Source organism: Necator americanus, chromosome IV (genome assembly GCF_031761385.1).
Source record: "Necator americanus strain Aroian chromosome IV, whole genome shotgun sequence".
NCBI lineage: Eukaryota > Metazoa > Nematoda > Chromadorea > Rhabditida > Ancylostomatidae > Necator > Necator americanus.
In genome coordinates this window covers 319,679-339,895 of record NC_087374.1, presented here as the reverse complement: position 1 = coordinate 339,895, position 20,217 = coordinate 319,679, and the positions used below count along the sequence as shown (strand labels likewise).

Below are 20,217 nucleotides of genomic sequence, written 5' to 3'. Positions count from 1 at the left end.
GGCGATGCTTTGAAGAACAAAATGAAATCAAAACAACAAGCTATTGAAGCGTGAAGCTACAGGCAGACAAACAAGGTTTGAGAAAAACCCAGTTCTTGTGAATTGGTAGAAAAACCCATTTCACAATTAAAATTGCAAAAGTCGTCGAAATAACGCCAAATATATTCGATAAATTTTTTGAGTAGTCTGGACAACTGGTTTCGTTCCTTCACTTCTTGGGAAACATTTAGAAATACTCCAAAATGTTTAGCAGCAACAGAAAAAGAATTTACTAAGAAGTTCTTTACTGGAGAAATCCACTAGGCCTCATTTAACACTCAGTGCGAAAAAAAGAGCAAAGCGATACCAACAAGACTCTGAGTTAACAACAAGAACTTCGACGTTTACTAGAAATCAAGAGGAAACTTAGTTATTTAAATATAAATAAAAAAAGATGCTATTTTAGTGGATTGTTGCAATATATGACATGACTATGCAATTGGGGAGCAATCGAGTCAGTTCAACTTTGCATCTGACAAAAGGACAAAAGACAGCCCCAGAAAAACTGAAAGCTGAAGTTGCCGTGACGAAGCAAAACTACCGGTTAGGTTCAGCAGTTTGATAAGCTTTCCCATCAAAACCACTAGCAAGTTTTTTTTTTATGATTTTATGATTTTTTATGCTTTATGAGATCACGAACTTTGTTAGATCACTTTATTTTTCGATGGGTCCCATACATTACAACTCTACTCCAAGTTTTTAGCTGGACTATATCATACATTCTCATTGCGTGGTCTCACGTGGTCAATCACGTTTGTTAGTTTCAGTCGGGTTGGTATTTCATAAATCCCAGCTTTGCTGTAAAACTTTATCTTTCGAATACGATGCTCTCTAGCAGAAATCCTATACACTTATTCATTTATGTAGTTATTTATTCACATTCATCTGCCAGACAAATCGAAAATGTAGTCTGTGCAGCCTTCTAGCACCAAAAGGTACACTTCCCATGCACTTTTTGATGCAAATAATTGAATTTGCTAGTAATTCCCAGCAAGTCTTGAAGCAATTCTTCTCAATTCAAAGCGGACCGGTGTTGGTAACAGTTCGTTCTTTTTTTTTGTACTAAGTATTAAATGAAGCGCAAATTTATCAAATAGACTTCGTCAGTGGAGAACCTGTCAGTGAAGTTTTTTTTTTTCTTTTTTTTTTTGCTAAACATCTTGGTGCACTTCTTTGACTCCACCAACTATTTTACCTCGACTCCCACCTCACCGGTGAACTCACGTAATAGTTAGGATCTTCCTGTGGTCTCCTTCGTGACGGACATGCATTAGCAACATTATTGTTCTGCGTTCTAAGAGGCGCTGTAGTTCACCTCCATCATCAAGTCTTCAGTTACAAAATGAAGCATGGTCACGCAATCACAACACTATATGCTGAACGAAAGAAAGGTGGGCGTCTCTTATCCCCTCGCACTACTCGGCTATCCCACTTGCCGGAGGGAGCGGACATTCATTTCTGGCGGCGTTGATAATCTCATAAGTCACAATGGGCGCCGGAAATCTAATCATGTGGGAAGATCGACTGCACCAGACTGAGCAGGAGAAGCACACGTCCACAAGGACTCACTGATCCTTGAGCGAATTCCTTAGATGAAAAGATGGACGAATTACGATTGCGTAACCGGAATTATAAGAAAATTATTCATAGGGTTAATTACAGAAAATGTCGCTTCTTCTCGGTCGAACGACGTCCGAGGGTCTATAGAGCTTGGCCGTCGTCTAATTATAGAATATATAACTGAGTCATTATAGTAATTAAATAACTGCATGAATGAATTATAGCTGCTAGGCATTGCAGTCATTAAAGGAGGACGTTCCACATCTGCAGAGCAACTTTTAAAAAAGGAAACGTATGAATTCCTGACATATTAGGAAAAATCAGTCCTAACGCGATAATTCGGATCCTACACCTATTTTTATCCTACAAGAAAACAAAAACAGTAATAAAAAGCAATAAGTAGAAAATGAAAAGTAAAGAGCTGCCGATACTGGCACAAGGTTAAAAACAAGTCATGGTCATGGGAATTTTCAAGATCATGGACAACGTCTCGACAAATTTTGATTGAAAAGTGTCCTCCCGTGAGAACAACAATGCACACGTGTAATGAAAGAAAGGGGAAAATATCGGGAAAAAAGTATATTTCAGAGTTGGGTCTCGAAACAACGGATATGCCGCTCATCACTTTTCACGTGGACTCTGTGAAACAACGTCCTTTTAAATTTCCTCAATACCTTAACCAGAAAAATCAACCAGTTTCTTTCAAACAAGTGCCCCCGTGTTCGCAACGACCTTTGTGAAGTCCTTTGCCGAAGGTGAAACAATTAAGCAAGAAACATGTGCTCGCTCTAACAGTTTTCGTCTGCTATCCCACTTTTATCTACCTCTCTCCCATTCTTCTTTCTGATTGTTCTTTTTTGCCATAGCACTTCACGATGACATTTTAATGAGCCATAGTAAAATCATCAACAACTATCCTTCGCTAAATACTATGGTAATGAGTACTGTAATTCTCCGAGAGCTCATAAGCACGTCATAAATGCAACACAAAAACTCCTAGAACCGTCCCTTATACACTGTTACAATCCCCCATTTTCTATTAATTAGAAGAAACGAAACGGCAATTCTTTCAAGGAAGAAAATCCCTTAGAAATTCTGCTGCCCTAATGATCTCAATATGGCGAAGTTCTTAACAGAGACTATATGCAAATCACCTCGCCATCCCGGCTTACAGTCGCATCTGTATCCATTTTCGAGTGGATGACAGGTGGCATTGTTACGACACGGATTACTGTAGCACTGATCCATGCGTAAATCGCATTGACCGGGCAAATCGATCGAACCTAAAATACATCAATTCATATAGCATCACTGGACATACTGTTACACTTGTATAACTAATCTTCTGTTTTCTAGCTACTCCTCATTTATTTAAAGTATTCTAGCTTTGATCTTTTTTTTTCGAAATTGCTTAAAACCACCCCCTTCGCGTCAAACGGTGAATTTCGCTGAAATTGGCTGTTTGGTCCTTTAATGAGAAGCGATCCTTGGCACTGCACAAACAAAGTGACCAGCACACTTGAATTGCACGCGACATTAATTGAAGTCTTCCGTCCAAACTGTTTACGCGTTCCTCCTTCTGCTTGTCGAGATGAAGTGTTGGCAAAGGAAATTAGTTGGGCAAATTTGTGTGAAGTGTTCACTGGATGCGCATGACTCATTACAGAATATGCGATATTGGAATTGAAAATGGACATATGCAGTTCTAAAAATTTTGAAAGTCTTTCTTCCAAAGCGTAAGAGCATATATGGTTTTCCCGAAGTCCAATCTCTGATTACCTCAGTGCTGGGATTAATGCGCATTCAACTAGGTATAACCATCCTCGTGCGTTGAGTTCAACACAGTTCCTGTTCTTACACAAAGTAATCTCGCGAATTGAAAATATATTTGTCTTGGTTAGCATTTGGCAGATCCAGCATTTCTCAATACATAAAATAATTCCCCAGCAGCGAAAAAAATTATCCATCCTTCGAAAGATTCAGAAAAACAGTTGGAACCGCAGCATCCCATTTATATGCAAGCACACTATATCGGCAGGAGCATTTTCCGGGTTTTGATAGGATTCTGAAGAAGTTTCGATGAATTTAGACGCCAACGCGTTCACTTCAATTCAAAATCGTTTGAGGTTTGAGCGTGTCTGGTCTATACAATGACTTTCAGGACTAGCCGATGTATCAAGTCATTGTTTTTACCTTCTTCCAGAAGTCTGACACCAATTTACCGATCCCGAAGTGATGAATGGCTTGGTTACCTCGGAGGAAAATTCAATTGAAAGGTTAGTCTTTAAAGTCACTGGCGATCCGTGGAACAATGTGACAATGATACCGTGTTGTAACTATGTTGTAGTAATAACTTCGTCAAAGTCGCGCAACAGAAAATGTGTTGCTGGGCAAAAGCAAAAAAAAAACAAAAGAAAAACAGAATGCCAACTAATATTTAATGTTCGACTCACTTGTAAATCCAGACGGGCATTCACATACGAATGTCTTCAATGTTTTCATGGTTCGTGCTATGAAGCTGTCCGTTTGATAGACCTATAAAACTAATTATTGGTATGTGTTTAGTATATACTTATAGGAAATACATTGTATATCAAGTTTCAAAACCTACGTCAACGGCATCAACGTGTTTGAGGGTTTGACGGCACTTTTGATAGTACGGGCAAGGTTCTTTAGCGCAGCTCTCATCTCGAACGATATCCACTTTCATTAGCGACAATCGTTCTAACTTCTTCACTTCGGATCTTAGAAGATCTTCCACTTTCCATGACCTGCAACATTTTTCGTTCACATCTTCTTATGTCACTTATAATTTCTTAATTTTTTTTTAAAGAAAAAACAGCTAGCTTCGAAAATATCCTTATTTTTAAGGATCGTTAAGACCACCAGATGCTCCCCACCACGAAATTGTGCGCTCTTCTTCTATGTAATGTGCTACTGCCATGCGATACCTAGCATATGGCATGGTTAAGGAAACATGAAACTGAGTCACGAAGACCGGATATAATGACGATAGGATTTATGGCCAGGCTCTTGACTGCGTAGTAGATAGCAACAGATTGTAGCTAATTGCATGGGAAAAATAGTTTCAGCTCTATTTACGTCACAGCGAAAAATAGTTCATAGAATGGTTCCAGGACAAATATGGATATAAAACAAAGGAAATAAATAAGCCAAATCGTTCCCATCTGGATCGAGATAACAAAAAGTTCACCTTCAAGGTTTTCTGTATACAGGAACAAGAAAATATCGCATTGGCCCTTTTGTTTATGTTCTATGGTTCTCTGAAATCTAATCCATTGCTGTCTATGACTCTCTTAACATTACTTAATTGCTGCTGGATTTTTCAGTATACTTAGATAGACGAACAAAGTAAATAAAATACAAATATGTACGTAATAAAACTGCTGAAAAACTTCTCATTCCAAGAGAAGAGCATCCTCTCCAACCGTGGTTTTTTCAAGTACAAAACGGCAGGAACCAAGAGAGAACCCATAGAATTCGTTAGCTTAGAAAAATTCGAAGACGAGAGCATTTTGTTTTTGTTTTCAAAAGTAGAGGTGATTTTTGCAGACACATTGGTGTAACCATGACAAAGAATAGATTCAAATATAAAACGAAACAGATCAGCATAAAGACCACAAATTTTTAATATCCCCTCCCATTGCCAAGGGATTTGATGGGTCTAGTGGATTTTCCTTGCCTTTGTACGTCTTAATTCCACTTATTCAACTTATTTTAATCATTGTATCTATTTGCTGTATTGCGAAATTGATAAATAAAACGATAGAGCTGGTCTTTCACTTGAACTCAGTGCAAGCAACATTTTTCAGCAACAAATGGAAGTAATTTCGATGAAGCTCAAGGTTGGGTTTATTCTTAGGAACTGCAACGGATCAACCAGTATTGTCCACAGCTATATTTTTCATTAAGAATCACATCTCTTCAATTTCCTCTGGGCATACATAATTTCTCGATAATCCCTCACTGTCTCATTATCGTCGCTAACACAATTTCGCGCCATATCTCTTGTCTTGTATCATATGGCGAGGTGACAGATGCGTCCAGCCTCGTTAGCGGCTAGTGAAGAAACCACTTTACCGAGCGTTATTAAAAGACGAATCAAAGGAGATGCTACACAGCTCAGATTTTCCTGAGGTCCACAGATGCCGACAATCAGATAGAGTCGAAGGCGTTGAGATAGAAATAATGTGAAGAAATAGGATCAATGAGGTATCCGAAAACCTCTTCGTTAGCCCTACGAAAAGAAGAGGAGCCTAACTACTTGCAAAACGAAAAAATTCTCTTCTCCCGTAAAGTTAGGGTGACTATTCAGCGAGTCATAGAAATTGTTAAGTTGGAAAAAGCAAGGGCTTGGTACATAAATCATTAGGCACATCGAACAAACTAAGATTAACGACTTGAAGGAAAAAGAGGAACGTGAAATGTAACATAAAGGAACCTAAAGGATAATCTGATAACACAATAATTCCTGGATACCACTCATAACACCCTTCGTAATTCAAGAAGAAACAAATTAATCAATAAACTTACTTTATCACTCTACCACGGTCTATCACAACCAAGTTAACTTCAACTCCTTCTGCAACGTGTTGGGCTCCTACTACAAACACATTTCGCTCTTCCCAAGTATCCAACGTTGCTAGCGATTGTCTGAAATTTAAGGGTGTGAAGTCATTCGTTTGAAGTCTCAGCAGAGAGATGTTAAAAACCGTACCTAAATCGGTTGAACACAGGAGGATCCCAGAAATCATCCAAGGACATTTTTGGAAGGAAAAGAGTAGCTGCTTCCCGCAACGAATCCTGGTTCACGTAGACATGGATGAAACGACAAATTGCACAAACTCGATTGGGACCATCTAAGAATAAATTTACACTTCGAGAAATCTCGCTCAGCTTTTCTGCTTCTGGTCGTGCAGTACTTTTTTCGAACGAAAATGTGATTGGAACCGAAAACGAGGAATAGAAAAACGTCAATGAAGAAGGTGTGGAAAATGTAAAACCAAAGAAGGAAACGGGTAAAAACTGGTTGAAAGAGAACACTGAAGACAATAAATCAAAAACGCAGGAATGAATGCTCCTTCACATTCAAGAGTTCTCAAAGTTAAAAGTTTAAAAAAAAAATCCAAAAAGATAGGGCGAGATAGTGCGTTGAAAAAAAAACTCACCAGAAACGCATGTTTTAAATTGTGCATCGATGTTTCTTTTCCACTGACTCTTCAAAGTTAATTTTCCAGTGAACTTTTCAACAGTTAACAGCTGATTTTCTTCCATATAGTATTCCAAGGTTGCATTTTGATCAGGATCACTAAATGTGTTCAGTTTTCCGTTAAAGAAGGTATTTCCTTATGCTACGCAACTCACAAAGCTGGGACCATCCCAATTTGCGTTATTGTCGACTCTGATTCAAATCGATTGATCAGAACGATGAAATCGGCGAGTATCGGTCTGTTATCGTTCACATCAGAAACATGGACACGTAGAACAACTGTGGAGCTAAGTTGACCACTGAAAAGAGCCGGCTTCCAGTATAGTGTGTGAGTAGTAGTGTGAGTTTATAATGAGCAAAATGTTGCGGACCTTGTAGCTTGAACTTCCAAATAGAACTTGTTGTTCTTTGCCTCATAGTCGAACTCGGCTCGTGTTAATATTCTAACTACTCCTGGTTGATTCTCGTCAACTTCTAAGTCGAAAAGCTTTGCATCTGGTCCACCGAAAATCCTGAATTGGATTTTGGCGTTGTCACCTTCATCTGGATCCGTAGCCATTATGGTTCCTGGAATTGTTGAAACACATTCAGTTGGAATAGAAAAGAAAAACAAGTGTACTAAACATTACAGTTTTGTCGAAAAAAAACTAGGCCTTAGAAACTAATTTCTAGTTACAACAGACTTAAAGAGGAAACTCACCAACTGTGCTTCCAACAGGAGAGTTTTCGGCAATGTAAAGATCGTAGAACGCTTGATCAAACTTCGGAGCATTGTCGTTCACATCAGTGAGAGTAACAGTAATTAATGACGATGAGGTAAGAGGAGGTTTACCTCTGTCCCTAGCGAAAATCCTCAGTTCGATACTAAAAAGTGTGCAATTCTATCTATCAAAAAAGATCACGCAGCAAAAAGTTTAGTGTCACTAGAAAAATTGAGGTGTGAAAGATTAAAGATGAAAAAATATGATGTGTGGGCCACTGAATTGAAAGAAGCCATAGCAGGGAAGAAGAAAGTGAGAATTTCAGAGTCACAAGGAAACTGATAGCACTGTCGGACTACAGGGTCCTAACCAGAAAATACTTCCATTTAGGGTTAGCTAAGGAATCAGGCCGATGCACAAGATTAGAACAGAAAGAAGAATCTTCATAAATCGAAGAGTGAAAAGAGTATGAGGCAGTCAGCAGTCGATTTTTTATTACGAAGAATCAAAAGTCTTTTGATATCATTTCTGTCTGAGACCAGCAGAAGTGTGGTCGAAAGAAACCACAGGAAGCGATACACGAACTCACACTGGATACTGTTCACGGTCCAATTTTGAGTTAACCCTAAGGGTACCGGATGTTCGATCCAAACGAAAAAGGTCATAGACCGCAGATGCGTTCGAATCATTCAGGAAGTAGTCAACGATTCCATTATTTCCAATATCCAAATCAATAGCGGATACCTGAGTACGGTGAATAAGGACTATAATTTTTTCAGAGAAAAAAAAACGCTACTCCTTAAATCACCTGCATAAACGATGTGCCCACTGGAATGTCCTCAGGGATTGAAGCAGAGTAATTCTGAGTGGAGAACTTGGGAGCGTTGTCATTAACTGAAAGAAATTTTGAAAAAGACTTTTTAAGAGAAGATTTCTGACGGTGAAGAAAGCATTTACAAGTATAATTCTCTCAAGGTTATTTCTTGAAGTTTTCTTACTACCCACCCCATTCCCTCATAATAGCGTAAACCCTTTACGCGTTCATCCTTTGAAATTATGGAAATCATAACGATGCTAATGAACGTGCCACTAAGTATTTGTACCCTTACAAGTACCAAGATGAGAGAGTTGTCGTCAACGAAGCGACGACGTGAGGTCAATGCAGTGAGCGCAGCTGAAATAGCGCACAAAACTAAGAGACGTCACCGAAAAGGATCGCCGCAATTTTCGACAGCTGTTCAAGCGATTATTATTTACGGAAATTAGCACGGCAAATCCGTCTTATCCGGCGACCAGCACCGGCGGGCGATCTGCGACTGTTCATATCGCTCGGAAATAAATGATTGGCGTTCTGGGGTAAGATGTATATCAAATACCTCAAATCTAAGGAGTAAGTATATGAGAGGCAAAGAAAAATACGGTGGGAAAACGACAGGAATTTCTTCAATTTTCAATTTCAAGATTCCATGTTGGTCATGGTGTGTTTCGTTGCACATCAAAAGGAGCTGCAGTGCTGGTCGTTCAGCCGGTGGACCCCAACTTAAGTCCGCTTTTGGGGTGGAAGCCACCTAATAGCTCGTGATGTAATGTCTCGCAAGCGTTCGTAGTCGCACTCACACATAAGTGGTAGCTACTGTAAGTGACAGTTTAAGCGATTTTGCACCTCAAATCAAGAAAATACTGAACTCTTAGATGCAAATGAGAAAATACTGCGAAAAAAAAAAACTTAAAAAAAAATACAATGACGTACCAATAATTTTTCCCTGGAATAGATGAATGAAATCACAAACAACTCACCGTCATCCACGATGATCTCCAGCTGAGTAGTCGTATTTAGTGGAGGCACGGCACCATCGCTAACTGTCACAGTTATAAGATAACTTGACTGTTCTTCACGATCCAGAAGCTTCTTCAAGACAATCAACCCAGTGACATTGTCAATGGTGAACTCCCTCGAGTCGATCAAATAGGTCAAATGAGCGTTGTTCCCTTGATCTGTGTCCTCTGCCTGGAAATCAAAAAATCATGGGATGCAATAAGACTATCTAGATGTCCAGCCTATAGTAAGTACCTTAAGAGTAACGACGTGAAAACCAATGGGTGAATCTTCTGGAACCCGCACAGTAAAAGGCTGATCTTTGAAATAAGGTGCGGAGTTCACATCCTCAACGATAAGGTTCACTTGACAACGTCCTTGCAGACCACCCTGGAACAGATGATTCTCCTAGGAAAACAAGGTGGAGTAGTGAGTGCGGCTTCTACTGACCTGATCGGTGGCTGAGATCTGTAGCTTGATGAGGTGATCAGAGCTGTGCAATTGACCGGATAAAGTAAGCAAAGCTCCCTGGGATAAGTTCATCAATAATAGAAAGAGGAAAATGAGCATGTAAGCTGATAATGTACCTGTTCGCCAAGGTCTATGAGAGCAACTACATCGCGATCCATGTGCTCGATTCGATAGACAATTTTTTGTTCAGCATCCTGGAATAATGACATATGGTGAGCAGCGAATATTTTCAAGGAGACAGAGGCATGAAAAGAACATGAGACCATTCTCAAAACTATAATCTCTGGAATTCTCATAGCTATGATAAGGTATGAAAGGCAAAGGGTTTACCGATGAACAATCCCATTCCGGATGCCCCAACGCGCTCGACTTCAAGTAAGAATCATTTGAAGTTTATGAACGCGTGTGTAGCCGTTATAATGATTTGCAAGGCTAATCGATGTAACAGAACAACAACAAGAAAAACAACTCGATTCCAATTTTTCGATCCCGGAGTGGTGAAGGGCTAGGTTTAGGCTTGAGGGATATCGAACAATTGACCGTGGAAACCCACTCGTGACTTCTTACCACCGTGCTACACCTACCTACTATACTACTGTATAAAGTTATATGATAAAGTGTTCAAATTTACGCATCAGTCTCTATGTATACTACTTTCAGGATGACCCTGAAAATGCCTGGTTAGTTTCTTCAGAAATCCTACCCGATAAGAATTTTTATTCAAGAATTCTCACGGCTCACTCAATACGTTACAGCTAATGGATGACATAATTTTCTTCGCCAACGGGACTCGTTAATTGAGACTTCATTAATGCGTGGAATGTCCTTATATCAATATCATGGTCAGGGCAGACTCAATGAGCCTCGTACTTGTATATTTCAAAGGTAGAAAAATTAGTGTAGAAAAATCTTAAATATTTTCTTATACAATTTTTAAGATATTTCTATAAATCCCACATTCCTTTAAAAATTTTCAATTTTTTAAAGATATTTTTATATACTTTAATTCCTTATATATTTCGGAAACTGTCATTTCAAAACAGCGAACTAAAAAGAGGATGTTCGTTCTCGCCTTGTCTTCTGCTTTAAGAACTATAACGCTGCTTCCTCGAGGAGTTTCTTCCGACAAACTTATATTGTATTCTTTTTGAGGGAATTCTGGAGCGTTGTCGTTTACATCCTTCACGAAAATAGTTATATCAGTTGATGAACTCAACGATGGATCACCTTGGTCGGTGGCGGTCACCTGAAAAAGGACACACTGATGCAGGATTACAGAAGTGAAAACAGCCATAGATTTTCGGCGTTCTCCATTAGTCTTTTTCTCAAATTGGTAAAATGATGAAATACATTCAACACTGTGAACGCAATACGCTTTCGCCGCAACTCATATATTTTCTGAACCTCATGAATTTTCTGAACCCTATGCCCCAATGAAAAGAGAACCACGTTCATCCGGTTAAGCAAATTTGGAGCCGCATTTACATAGAAACGAACGAAGAAAATGGTAGGAACTACAATATTTTCCAGATAGCGAAGAGGTTGCAACTTTCAGGGTACACTTTTGCACAAACGAACTTAAGCTCTTCACCGTAGTCTAGCTGGAAGAACCCTAACCTGAAGTTCATACTGTGCCGCTCTTTCCCTATCGAGTGAGGAAGCTGTTCGAATGATACCCGATTCCGCATCAATGAAGAAGTCGAGGGAACCGTTAAGAGCGTATCTAAGAAAACAAAGTGCTATGGATCAATTTTTTGAGAATCGAACGAACCTGAACGTACCTAACCACTCCATTTTCTCCGGAATCATCGTCAATAGCATAGACTCGACCAACTTCGTCTCCAACAGCAACGTTCTCGTCCAGAAAGATTTTCTTCTGAGACGCAATAAATGTGGGAGCCTTGAAAGAAAACTATTCTTTCTCTGTTTCTAGGTATTTCTGAACGTTTCTTTGTCTTTCAAGATCAGAGCACTGAAAAGAAAAACTGACATGGTCGTTGATATCGATAACATAGAGCATGAGTGTGACAGTTGAGCTGAGCGCCGGCTGCGCTCCATCTTTAGCTCGAGCCAGAACGGCGATCGGTGAACTCTTAGCATCAACACGTTCACGTAATACAACTTCACCAGTAGTATAGTCGATGGTAAGAGGGACAGAAGAAGTCGCAGCGATACTGTAGTGAACTTTTCCTGCAAAGCTACAGTATTAACTCCAAAGTGGTTCTCGGGTGCACTAGTGTGCGTAGACGTGGAACAGATCAGAACAATTAGAGGGCAGACAAGATCTGCAAAGAACTTTAAAGACGAAACATACCGTTTACACCACTGTCCTTATCCGTTGCTTTTATTTGAGCAATTACAGCAGGTAAAGTGGCATTTTCCATCACGCTAATATTGTAGATTTCCTTGAAATTTGAGGTCAATTATTGGGTGAAGCGTTTTTTTTTTTCGTGAATCACTAGTAAATCAATATTTTTTCGTAAATCAATAGGTGATAAAAGTGGGATGTATGGAGGATTAGCGAATACATTGTCATGCATTCACTGTTCATCCTTTTCAAATAAGAGATTACGTGATGAAAATAATTTCAGTCACTAATTTTGTCGAAATTTAACTTTGTTCAAATTGACACAAAAGGGTTAGACCAGCCGAATGTTAGAGCTAGAACGGGGTCCCTAGTTCTTGATTAAGCTATCCTCACATGTAAAGATTTCCGTAAAAATTATTCTACAGCTCGGTCCGTAAATTGAGATAAACATACGACGAAAAATAAGAAAATGAACTTCTAGGATGTTTATCCAGTAGAAGATCATATCAAGGACTACATTACTTACTTGTGAAACCTTTGAAAATTGTAGCGATCATGCACAATAAATAATATCGTAAAAGCCAAGATAGAGGTTGAAAATTAAGAAGAAGTTAGCAAAGTCTCCAAATCGAGACAACGACAAAACTACCTTTTCGAAAATTGGCGCATTATCGTTTACATCCGTGATACCAATCTCCACCAGCGCACTGCTTTGCCTTGGAGGTTCTCCCTTGTCGGTAGCAATAACATCAAGTCTATGTACACATTGTTGAAATACAGAACAGGAACAATTTTAAAAAACACAAAGAACAAAACAGCAACCTCAACAAAAATTCACCTAATCAAAGGAAGTGTTTCTCTGTCGAGTGGAGCAGCTGTCTGAATCACTCCAGATCTGGAATTTATGGAAAGGTAGTCGTGTCCGTCACCTTCGCCGAGCGAGTAGATGATTTCCCCATTTTCACCGGAATCCAAATCTCTTGCGAACACGGAGAGGACTGTGGTGCCGATCTGTAGCAAAAGAAAAGCATTGTTTGTGTGGGACGACACATCGTCATGTATGGAATTAACCACTTTTCAACTTTGATTTCTAGAAGATACACGATTAAGGAAGGATTCATGAATAAGTATCGCCACCACAAATCCAATGAGAAGAGAGCAAAGAAAATAGAAAAAGAGAACAGGCACACCACATCGTGTATGTATTACTGTATATCTATTACTGGTACTGATATGATCTGTATGGATTACCGTAGCTGTACATCTTTTCTACTCAAGATTAATGATGATGAGACAAGGATTTCCGAGTCCCGACCAACTACTTTGGAACTTTTTGCTATCAACTTATTCTTCGTAATGCTGCTTAGGTTGTGAAGAACGGCTGTATCGTAGTGTTAAAAGGCCAACCAGCATTGGTGCGATCCAAGTGGTGCGAGTTTATCATCCTTCGGGAGCGTGGAAGAGGTCCACGACAGGAAAAGGATACAAAGTTTGCTCTCGTCGCTGCCTGGATGGCATGATGTGATCATAAACCTCAAAAGATTCTGAGCTGGATTCAAATGCGTAGACGTACCCGAAGGGTCAATCTACCAAAAACTATAGTCGGGTCAAAACGACATCAATCACGAGTGTACTTGCGGTGCATTTGCGTACGAGCTAGAAACGGCGCGGTGGACGCAGCAGTCGGAACCGCGATGGGTCCTTCGCAAACTGCAGCGATTGGTGGTGCCAGCAAAGATTCCACCACGCTCCCAGCCGCTACGCTCCACCGAGGCGCCTCAAGGGAAGCCGCGTACGCAACTGCGTACGTGCTTCATGTCGTTTTGACCCTACTAAACTTCACCTCTATCCGTTAATATCTGTTCAAATCTCCCTTGTAGCAGGAAACGTACGTTTTGTTAGTGTTTTTAATGACCAGGAATAAACAGATTTTTTCTTCTGCATTTGTTCACTTTTATGCGATCATTTGTTTTGTGGTCTTTACCCGTTTTTCCTTCTTTTTTCACTTCATGTCATCTCGTCATTCGTTACTTCACCGCAACGTAGTTATCGGCACTACTACTAAGCTTTTCGGATGAAGCACTTATTTCGTGTCATCGGTCCTGTCATCGCCCTGTGCTTTCCTCCTACGTGCATATTAAATTCCAGGCCGAGCGTTAATTATCGATGCTACATGCACATGTGTAGTGTGCTGATGGAGAGCGCCGTCCTTGCCGTTCGCAAAGAGTGATGGATGGTCAGTAATAACGATAATGGATGCAGGAAACCACCGTCTCGCCATAAACGCAAGCTATCGTTACATCGGCCCCGAAAACTCGTACTAACTCAATGGCCGGAGATTTGAAGTTGCACAAGTTTTCCTCGCCACGAACGAGACACAGATTCTCTCCATTCATGCGTAATACGTACGTATTGCTCTACGTAGGCGATGGCGATGTTAGGTGGCTAGTAATTACTAGCACCTGGCCAGACGTGACACTATCGATCAGCAAATAGACTGTCGTGATTAGAGGGAGGACATTTGAGGTATGGATTGTGGATTAGCCAACGTAAAGGTGGATTTCACTTACTAGGGATTAAAGAGCTTAAGGTTGAATAAAACGATACAGCTGAATTGCCTTGACATCATATTATCCCCGAAGGTAATTTCTTTCATTATTTTCTGTTTTATTATTTCATTGTTCCCATTACTTCATTATTTTTCTACTTTTTCTTTTCTCATTCCTTGATGTAGGCCGTCATAATCTGTTCCTGACCTTGTGTTAAGTATAAAAATGACTTATTTTTAACTGGAACCACGGATAATCGACTGCATACTCGAATGCATAGCACCAATCCCGTATCCGTTTACTTCACTATACGGCACAGAGAAGAAATGGTGATGATGTTTTTCCAAAGTACCCGTGTCCTTTCTCTTAGATTACCTAATCCCATAAGAAAATTCTTTACTATTTACACAAGCATACATGGAAAGGTGCTCCCACGACATATTTTTTCATGGACACCAAACCTACGTCAACGGATTTCGCCAACAAACATTTCTGAGGACCGAGCTATGCTCATAAGAACTTGCGTAATACGAGAAATCGATCCATACACCGACGATAATCCTACTTGAGTACGCACCGAAAGCAGGTTAGGAGAACATTAGAATCCACTAACCTCAATGTTCTGCTCAAAATAAAAGCTAGGAAGCTTTTTTGATGTGGGATTTAAATGTTCTCCATCTCCAAAGTAAAAAAAAAACTGCAAATTATTTACATACGGGTGGAGAAATATAAATTCAGAAGTGGATACCTTTGAAATAAACATTTCAGATCATGTTCAATTCTACAACACCCGTACAAATGGATCCGGAATAGTTTGGAACTAAGAATTCAGTTTAAATAGGTCTGAAGCTATGTGAAAAATCTGGAAGTTGAGGTTTTTGTTCTTAACAATGCATAATTTGAGAATTCAGAAGAACTTGTAGCTCCGATTATCTCGCGATCTGGTTTTCTTTTGCAACGAAAAATTGTTTCGTCCGTGCGGGTTAAATCCACAAGATTAGAAATACACTAGAGTATATTATGTGAAACCACTAAACGTTTTGAGACCACAACTGCTCAGTTCTAAGCGAGAAGATGTTGAGTGCGAAGTTGGTGACCCACAGAATTTGAAGGAAGTGAAATTTGGGGAATTTAGGCGTGGAAACGGCTAGGAACGGATGCGGGAATAAGTGAACTCCGTTATTGCAGGCGTTCAAAAGTTTTGTTTGACGAAACCGAGTGGGATGAGATCTATCATTAACACAGATTAAGACTTCTTTTTCCAAAAGCAGAAGGGAATCCTAAACGAAAAGAAGTGCGTCCGCTCCTTTGAAGCGTATTCCCGAACACAGCAAAATACACTTCGAAACCGGTTTGATCTATGGAGTAAGTTTAAAGCTGACTTTCCGAGCGGTGGCTTTCCAAATGTGCTTTTTGCCGCGATAATTTCTTCCGCTCTTCCCCGGGGACATGCCGCAAGCACCCTGTCAGCACTCCATTTCGCCATGCAAATATGCCATAAATGCGTTAGTTTCCGTAATGTATGCACTCCGTTAGGCTTACGAGCAGAGATGAATGAGGCTGTCGGCGATACGATTAAAAAAACGCCGTGCTTGAAATAAGGCCACCAAGAAAAGGGGGAGCCGTCTCCAGGTGCGCTGAAATTGGTTAATGTCGCCTCATTACGCTCCCCTAAATTACCTCCGAAGATGACACACGACAACAGCAGCTGTCAGCTGTAGAAATAACACCGATCGATATCTATTCGAGACATGCACTCCTTCACAGCAACCGGATTACCCTGTTAGTGTCGACGCATCTCCTCATCCCCGGCGCCGGTGGCGTAATGGCTAAACAGACCAGAAAATTGCAGTCATATCGGACTTCCCCTACGCGAGAATGTTACCACAATTACACTCATTTGTGCAGCGACTGGTATGGACGAGGAGTGTGCAGACATATCCAGCGAAAGGTGGACGTCGTGTGAATAGGCGAGTCAACTTAAGCCAATTCACCGCTCGAACGGGTGAAACGATGCCCTTGCACGACTTTAAAATGAGGAACGAGGTCGAGGATTGGGATTGGACTGAACAAGACTATATCCTACGAATACGGATCGAGGGTTTGTGGTCATCAAGTCAGCTAAAAGAATGTCGTGAAACGTGAAGAAACGAAATCAACAGCTCATCCTTGATTATTATTATAATTTGATCTGTCTATATTCTGCACGGATATCCAGTTTATTAACATATTCATAGCGAGAGGATCCAACTGATATGCACATATAGATCAAATTAATTCATTTCAAGAAATGATCATGGCGTCCACAAAGAAAAGTTTTGTCAAACAATCTTCTGTGCGTTTGGAAAAGCAAGGTTATAGATTGTGTTGAAAATGAAATGCTAAGGAAAAGAAAAAGTGCATTTTCTTGTAGATACAGTAAGCTTCCCAGTAAAGTCATTATCCAAAAACTCAACTAAAAAACCTGGATAATATGTTTAGTTCGATAAAGCTTTAACTCCACAGTGTAAAGAAAAAAAAACGACAGGAGAAATATTTCGAGTCGTTGTTGCTATGGGAGTAACTACAACTTCAATTTTGCATCTGTGTACGTCAATAAATGAGGATAAAAGGCGAGTTCGCTTAAGGAATTACGGATTTACGTAGAATATATGCTCGGATTTGGTAACATGTCAAGTTTTCCAGATTTTCTGCTATCATGTGTACAGGTTCGTCAGAGCATTGTAAGAACTACGTCTCTTTTCACAGAAAAAAAGAGAAAAAGAAAAAAAGTTGCAGTAGTAGCAACATTTTTTGGAATTTGCTCGATCTTTGTGGGCATTAATCTATTCGGAAAAGCAACGGAAAGTTTTTCAGGTGTCTAACTAAACACTAGGTAGGTTTTTTGAACCTATAAAATCGCTGTGATAGGAACGTGGCGCAGATTTTGAAGTGTGCACGTATTGTATACGTTTGGAACAGTAAAAAGAAGCAGTAGCATGTAGAAGAAAATGCAAAATGAAAAGAAAAATGAAAAAGAATGAAGACTGCTAGGTTTCCTGGATTTTGTCTGATCATCCGACTTATGAGACGTTTAGAAACTGTGTAACTGTGTAACACATCGTTGCTTTTCCTAAGTGTGATTGTCTGTGAATAAAAAAACTTGGGAAACTTTCCAAAATTCAATTGAATACAGCAAAAGATTTCTTTTCAAAGGCGCGTTTATTTCTTTAAAATTTCGCAAAGCGATTCTGGCATGTTTTAAAGAAGTTAGTGTTCGCCAAAAAGAACAAATAAAAGCCGAACACAATCCATCACGAATCCTTTACTTCCACCTCACAACGGTTATCCGGTAGTAATGAGCTCTCCTCTTTGTTAGCTACTATATACTTTCTCTTTGGAATCTGCAGAACCGCTCTTGATTTAATAATAACTTTTGGCAGCCTTAGCAATGGATTGTTTTGCCCACGTTACGTTTTCTTGCTACTAGTAAATAGTAAATAAGCGACTCGAAGCGATAGTAGGTGGTGCGATTAACAGAATATTTCCATGGGTTCCTTGACAACGGGACGAGAATACAACAGCGAATATCAGCATAATGAGATGTCAAGGGCGAAAAGAGAGGAAATTTCGAGAAGAATAAGAGTAACCACAAAAGAATTTGTTGAACTCACCGGTGCATCCTCTCGAATATCAGCAAAATACGAGTCTCGTTCAAAAATTGGGCTGTTATCCTGAACGTCTAGAACATCCACAGTAACAGTAACACTAGACGAGACTGTGGGATCGAGTCTCTCATATGCTGTCACTTTTAAGACGTGTTTATCCAGAATTTCACGATCCAACGATTTTGCAAGACGGATTTCACCAGAAATCTGAGATTAACGTAATTACGTATGTAGATTCTCGGGAGAAAAGAATACGATTATCGAACTACCGTATCCAACGTGAAGATATTTTGTGATCTCGAATCTTGTGGGGCTGCGAGCGAGTAGTATAATGGTTGTTCGGTTGCATGTGTAGCTTTTACTGTGACCACAAGCGTTCCAGGAGTGGCCGATTCGAGAAGCTCTTTTACGTAGCTGAAAACACCTTCCTACTGGTTACAACTACAAAAACCAAATTCTAGGATTTTTCACAAGTCGGTAAAGTATTTTGTATCACCGTTAGTCCTACGAAGAACCTGAAAGAGCAAGTTGAAGTTAGTTTCTTGTTACCAAATTTGTTGACAAGGTCGAAATCAAAAAGTTAGACGTAGTAGTTTCCATATGCGGTTAAAATGTTGCAAAAATCAAGGACTTGTTCTCACTAAGGTAACCGGGCTGAACTCGAACGTGAGAAAGGTATTTTACGCCAATACTTTAATAAATTATAGAAAAAAGAAGTGAAAATTATAAAGAAAAATCAAACAGAACATCTTCTGATGCTTAAAATCACCATAAACTGAGGCTTTTTAAACGAGAAAGAATGATCTATGTGTATACATTCAGCCATGCTGCTGTTCTATGGATGAGTCCGTTATGGAAACAAATGAAATGTCAAATGAAGACAGGTTGCAACGAAGATAAAACTAAAACGTCACTATAAAAACATAATCTCACCTCTCTTGCTGAAAATGAATCGCGCTAGGATCAGGATTTCTTCTTCTCAACCATCTTTTAAATCGTCGCTGCTTTGAGAAAGTCGGATGACCAATCTTGAACCTTCGCGTGAAAATAGCACCCATACAACCGTAGGAATACTCGATGAGCTCGATCGTGAAGTAGAAACATAGGCGTTGTTTGGCAAACACCAAACCCGCCTCATCCACGGAAATTTGTTCAGAATGTATGGCAAGGTCTCGGCTACAACCACTACCGCCAGGCCATTCGAAAATCGGCTGTCCAGGATGCAAACAAGGAGGTTTTGATGGCGGAATCCAGTGAATATTTGTAGAATGTGGAATACAAAGATGACAGCGAGAAGGTTGACCGTATGCCAAAGCGACCAACAGTAGCAGCAGTAACGGTGTCACAGTCATGTTTTTCTTTGAGCAAAAGGTCGCTTCGGGAGAATGCTTCAGTGCAGCCTGCCCTTATTTGGACATGCCTCGGAAAGGGGCGTGGCTAGTGCTGACCAGCATTGGGATTAGGCGGCAGGTGGCAAATGACGAGGCACACAGCATTCCGAGAGGATTTGGGATCATAAGGGGCGGAGCTTTTAGAGATCATTTTTAACAACGAGAATACCATATCGATACTTTCAATGAAATGGTTCCTCCGTATGATTGATGGTAGAATTTCTATAGCATTTAGAAGTCGATGAAGTTTACGAGCAGAAAATATGACGACGGACCAAGGCAGGTTTAATGAAGACCATTAGGTGCAACAGTTACCGTACCTTACGAGATTACCTTGGTTAACAAGTGTAATTGCCCATTGCATTCACAATATTTAAGTGGAATTTTTTGGCTTACTTAACCTCTTTCCTTTTATTCGCCGTTGTCTCCCGATAGATCATCCCGCAAAGCACAAAAGTTAATTCCTTCGGATTAGGAGGAACCTTAAAGTGCGGCCCTGGAGCAA

The 20,217-nt window shown here is 40.0% G+C and overlaps 1 protein-coding gene across 1 annotated transcript in view; it reads right to left on the bottom strand.

Annotated features, from left to right (window-relative positions):
* Positions 1 to 19,673, bottom strand: part of RB195_000048 (uncharacterized protein) — a gene marked incomplete at both ends in the record, with an annotated part of 32,112 nt that extends 12,439 nt beyond the window's left edge. Inside the window, 25 exons of the mRNA XM_064196178.1 lie at positions 2,754 to 2,882; positions 4,053 to 4,134; positions 4,211 to 4,370; positions 6,154 to 6,273; positions 6,338 to 6,479; positions 6,789 to 6,928; positions 6,985 to 7,128; positions 7,201 to 7,396; positions 7,530 to 7,693; positions 8,120 to 8,274; positions 8,339 to 8,424; positions 9,328 to 9,538; positions 9,602 to 9,736; positions 9,797 to 9,874; positions 9,934 to 10,011; positions 10,890 to 11,063; positions 11,435 to 11,540; positions 11,599 to 11,717; positions 11,808 to 12,007; positions 12,132 to 12,222; positions 12,775 to 12,880; positions 12,964 to 13,136; positions 18,328 to 18,528; positions 18,591 to 18,735; positions 19,255 to 19,673. Coding sequence (XP_064052059.1) covers positions 2,754 to 2,882; positions 4,053 to 4,134; positions 4,211 to 4,370; positions 6,154 to 6,273; positions 6,338 to 6,479; positions 6,789 to 6,928; positions 6,985 to 7,128; positions 7,201 to 7,396; positions 7,530 to 7,693; positions 8,120 to 8,274; positions 8,339 to 8,424; positions 9,328 to 9,538; positions 9,602 to 9,736; positions 9,797 to 9,874; positions 9,934 to 10,011; positions 10,890 to 11,063; positions 11,435 to 11,540; positions 11,599 to 11,717; positions 11,808 to 12,007; positions 12,132 to 12,222; positions 12,775 to 12,880; positions 12,964 to 13,136; positions 18,328 to 18,528; positions 18,591 to 18,735; positions 19,255 to 19,673 — 3,754 coding nt within the window. The remainder of the gene's footprint in view (positions 1 to 2,753; positions 2,883 to 4,052; positions 4,135 to 4,210; positions 4,371 to 6,153; positions 6,274 to 6,337; positions 6,480 to 6,788; positions 6,929 to 6,984; positions 7,129 to 7,200; positions 7,397 to 7,529; positions 7,694 to 8,119; positions 8,275 to 8,338; positions 8,425 to 9,327; positions 9,539 to 9,601; positions 9,737 to 9,796; positions 9,875 to 9,933; positions 10,012 to 10,889; positions 11,064 to 11,434; positions 11,541 to 11,598; positions 11,718 to 11,807; positions 12,008 to 12,131; positions 12,223 to 12,774; positions 12,881 to 12,963; positions 13,137 to 18,327; positions 18,529 to 18,590; positions 18,736 to 19,254) is intronic.
* Positions 19,674 to 20,217: the final 544 nt, after the last annotated feature.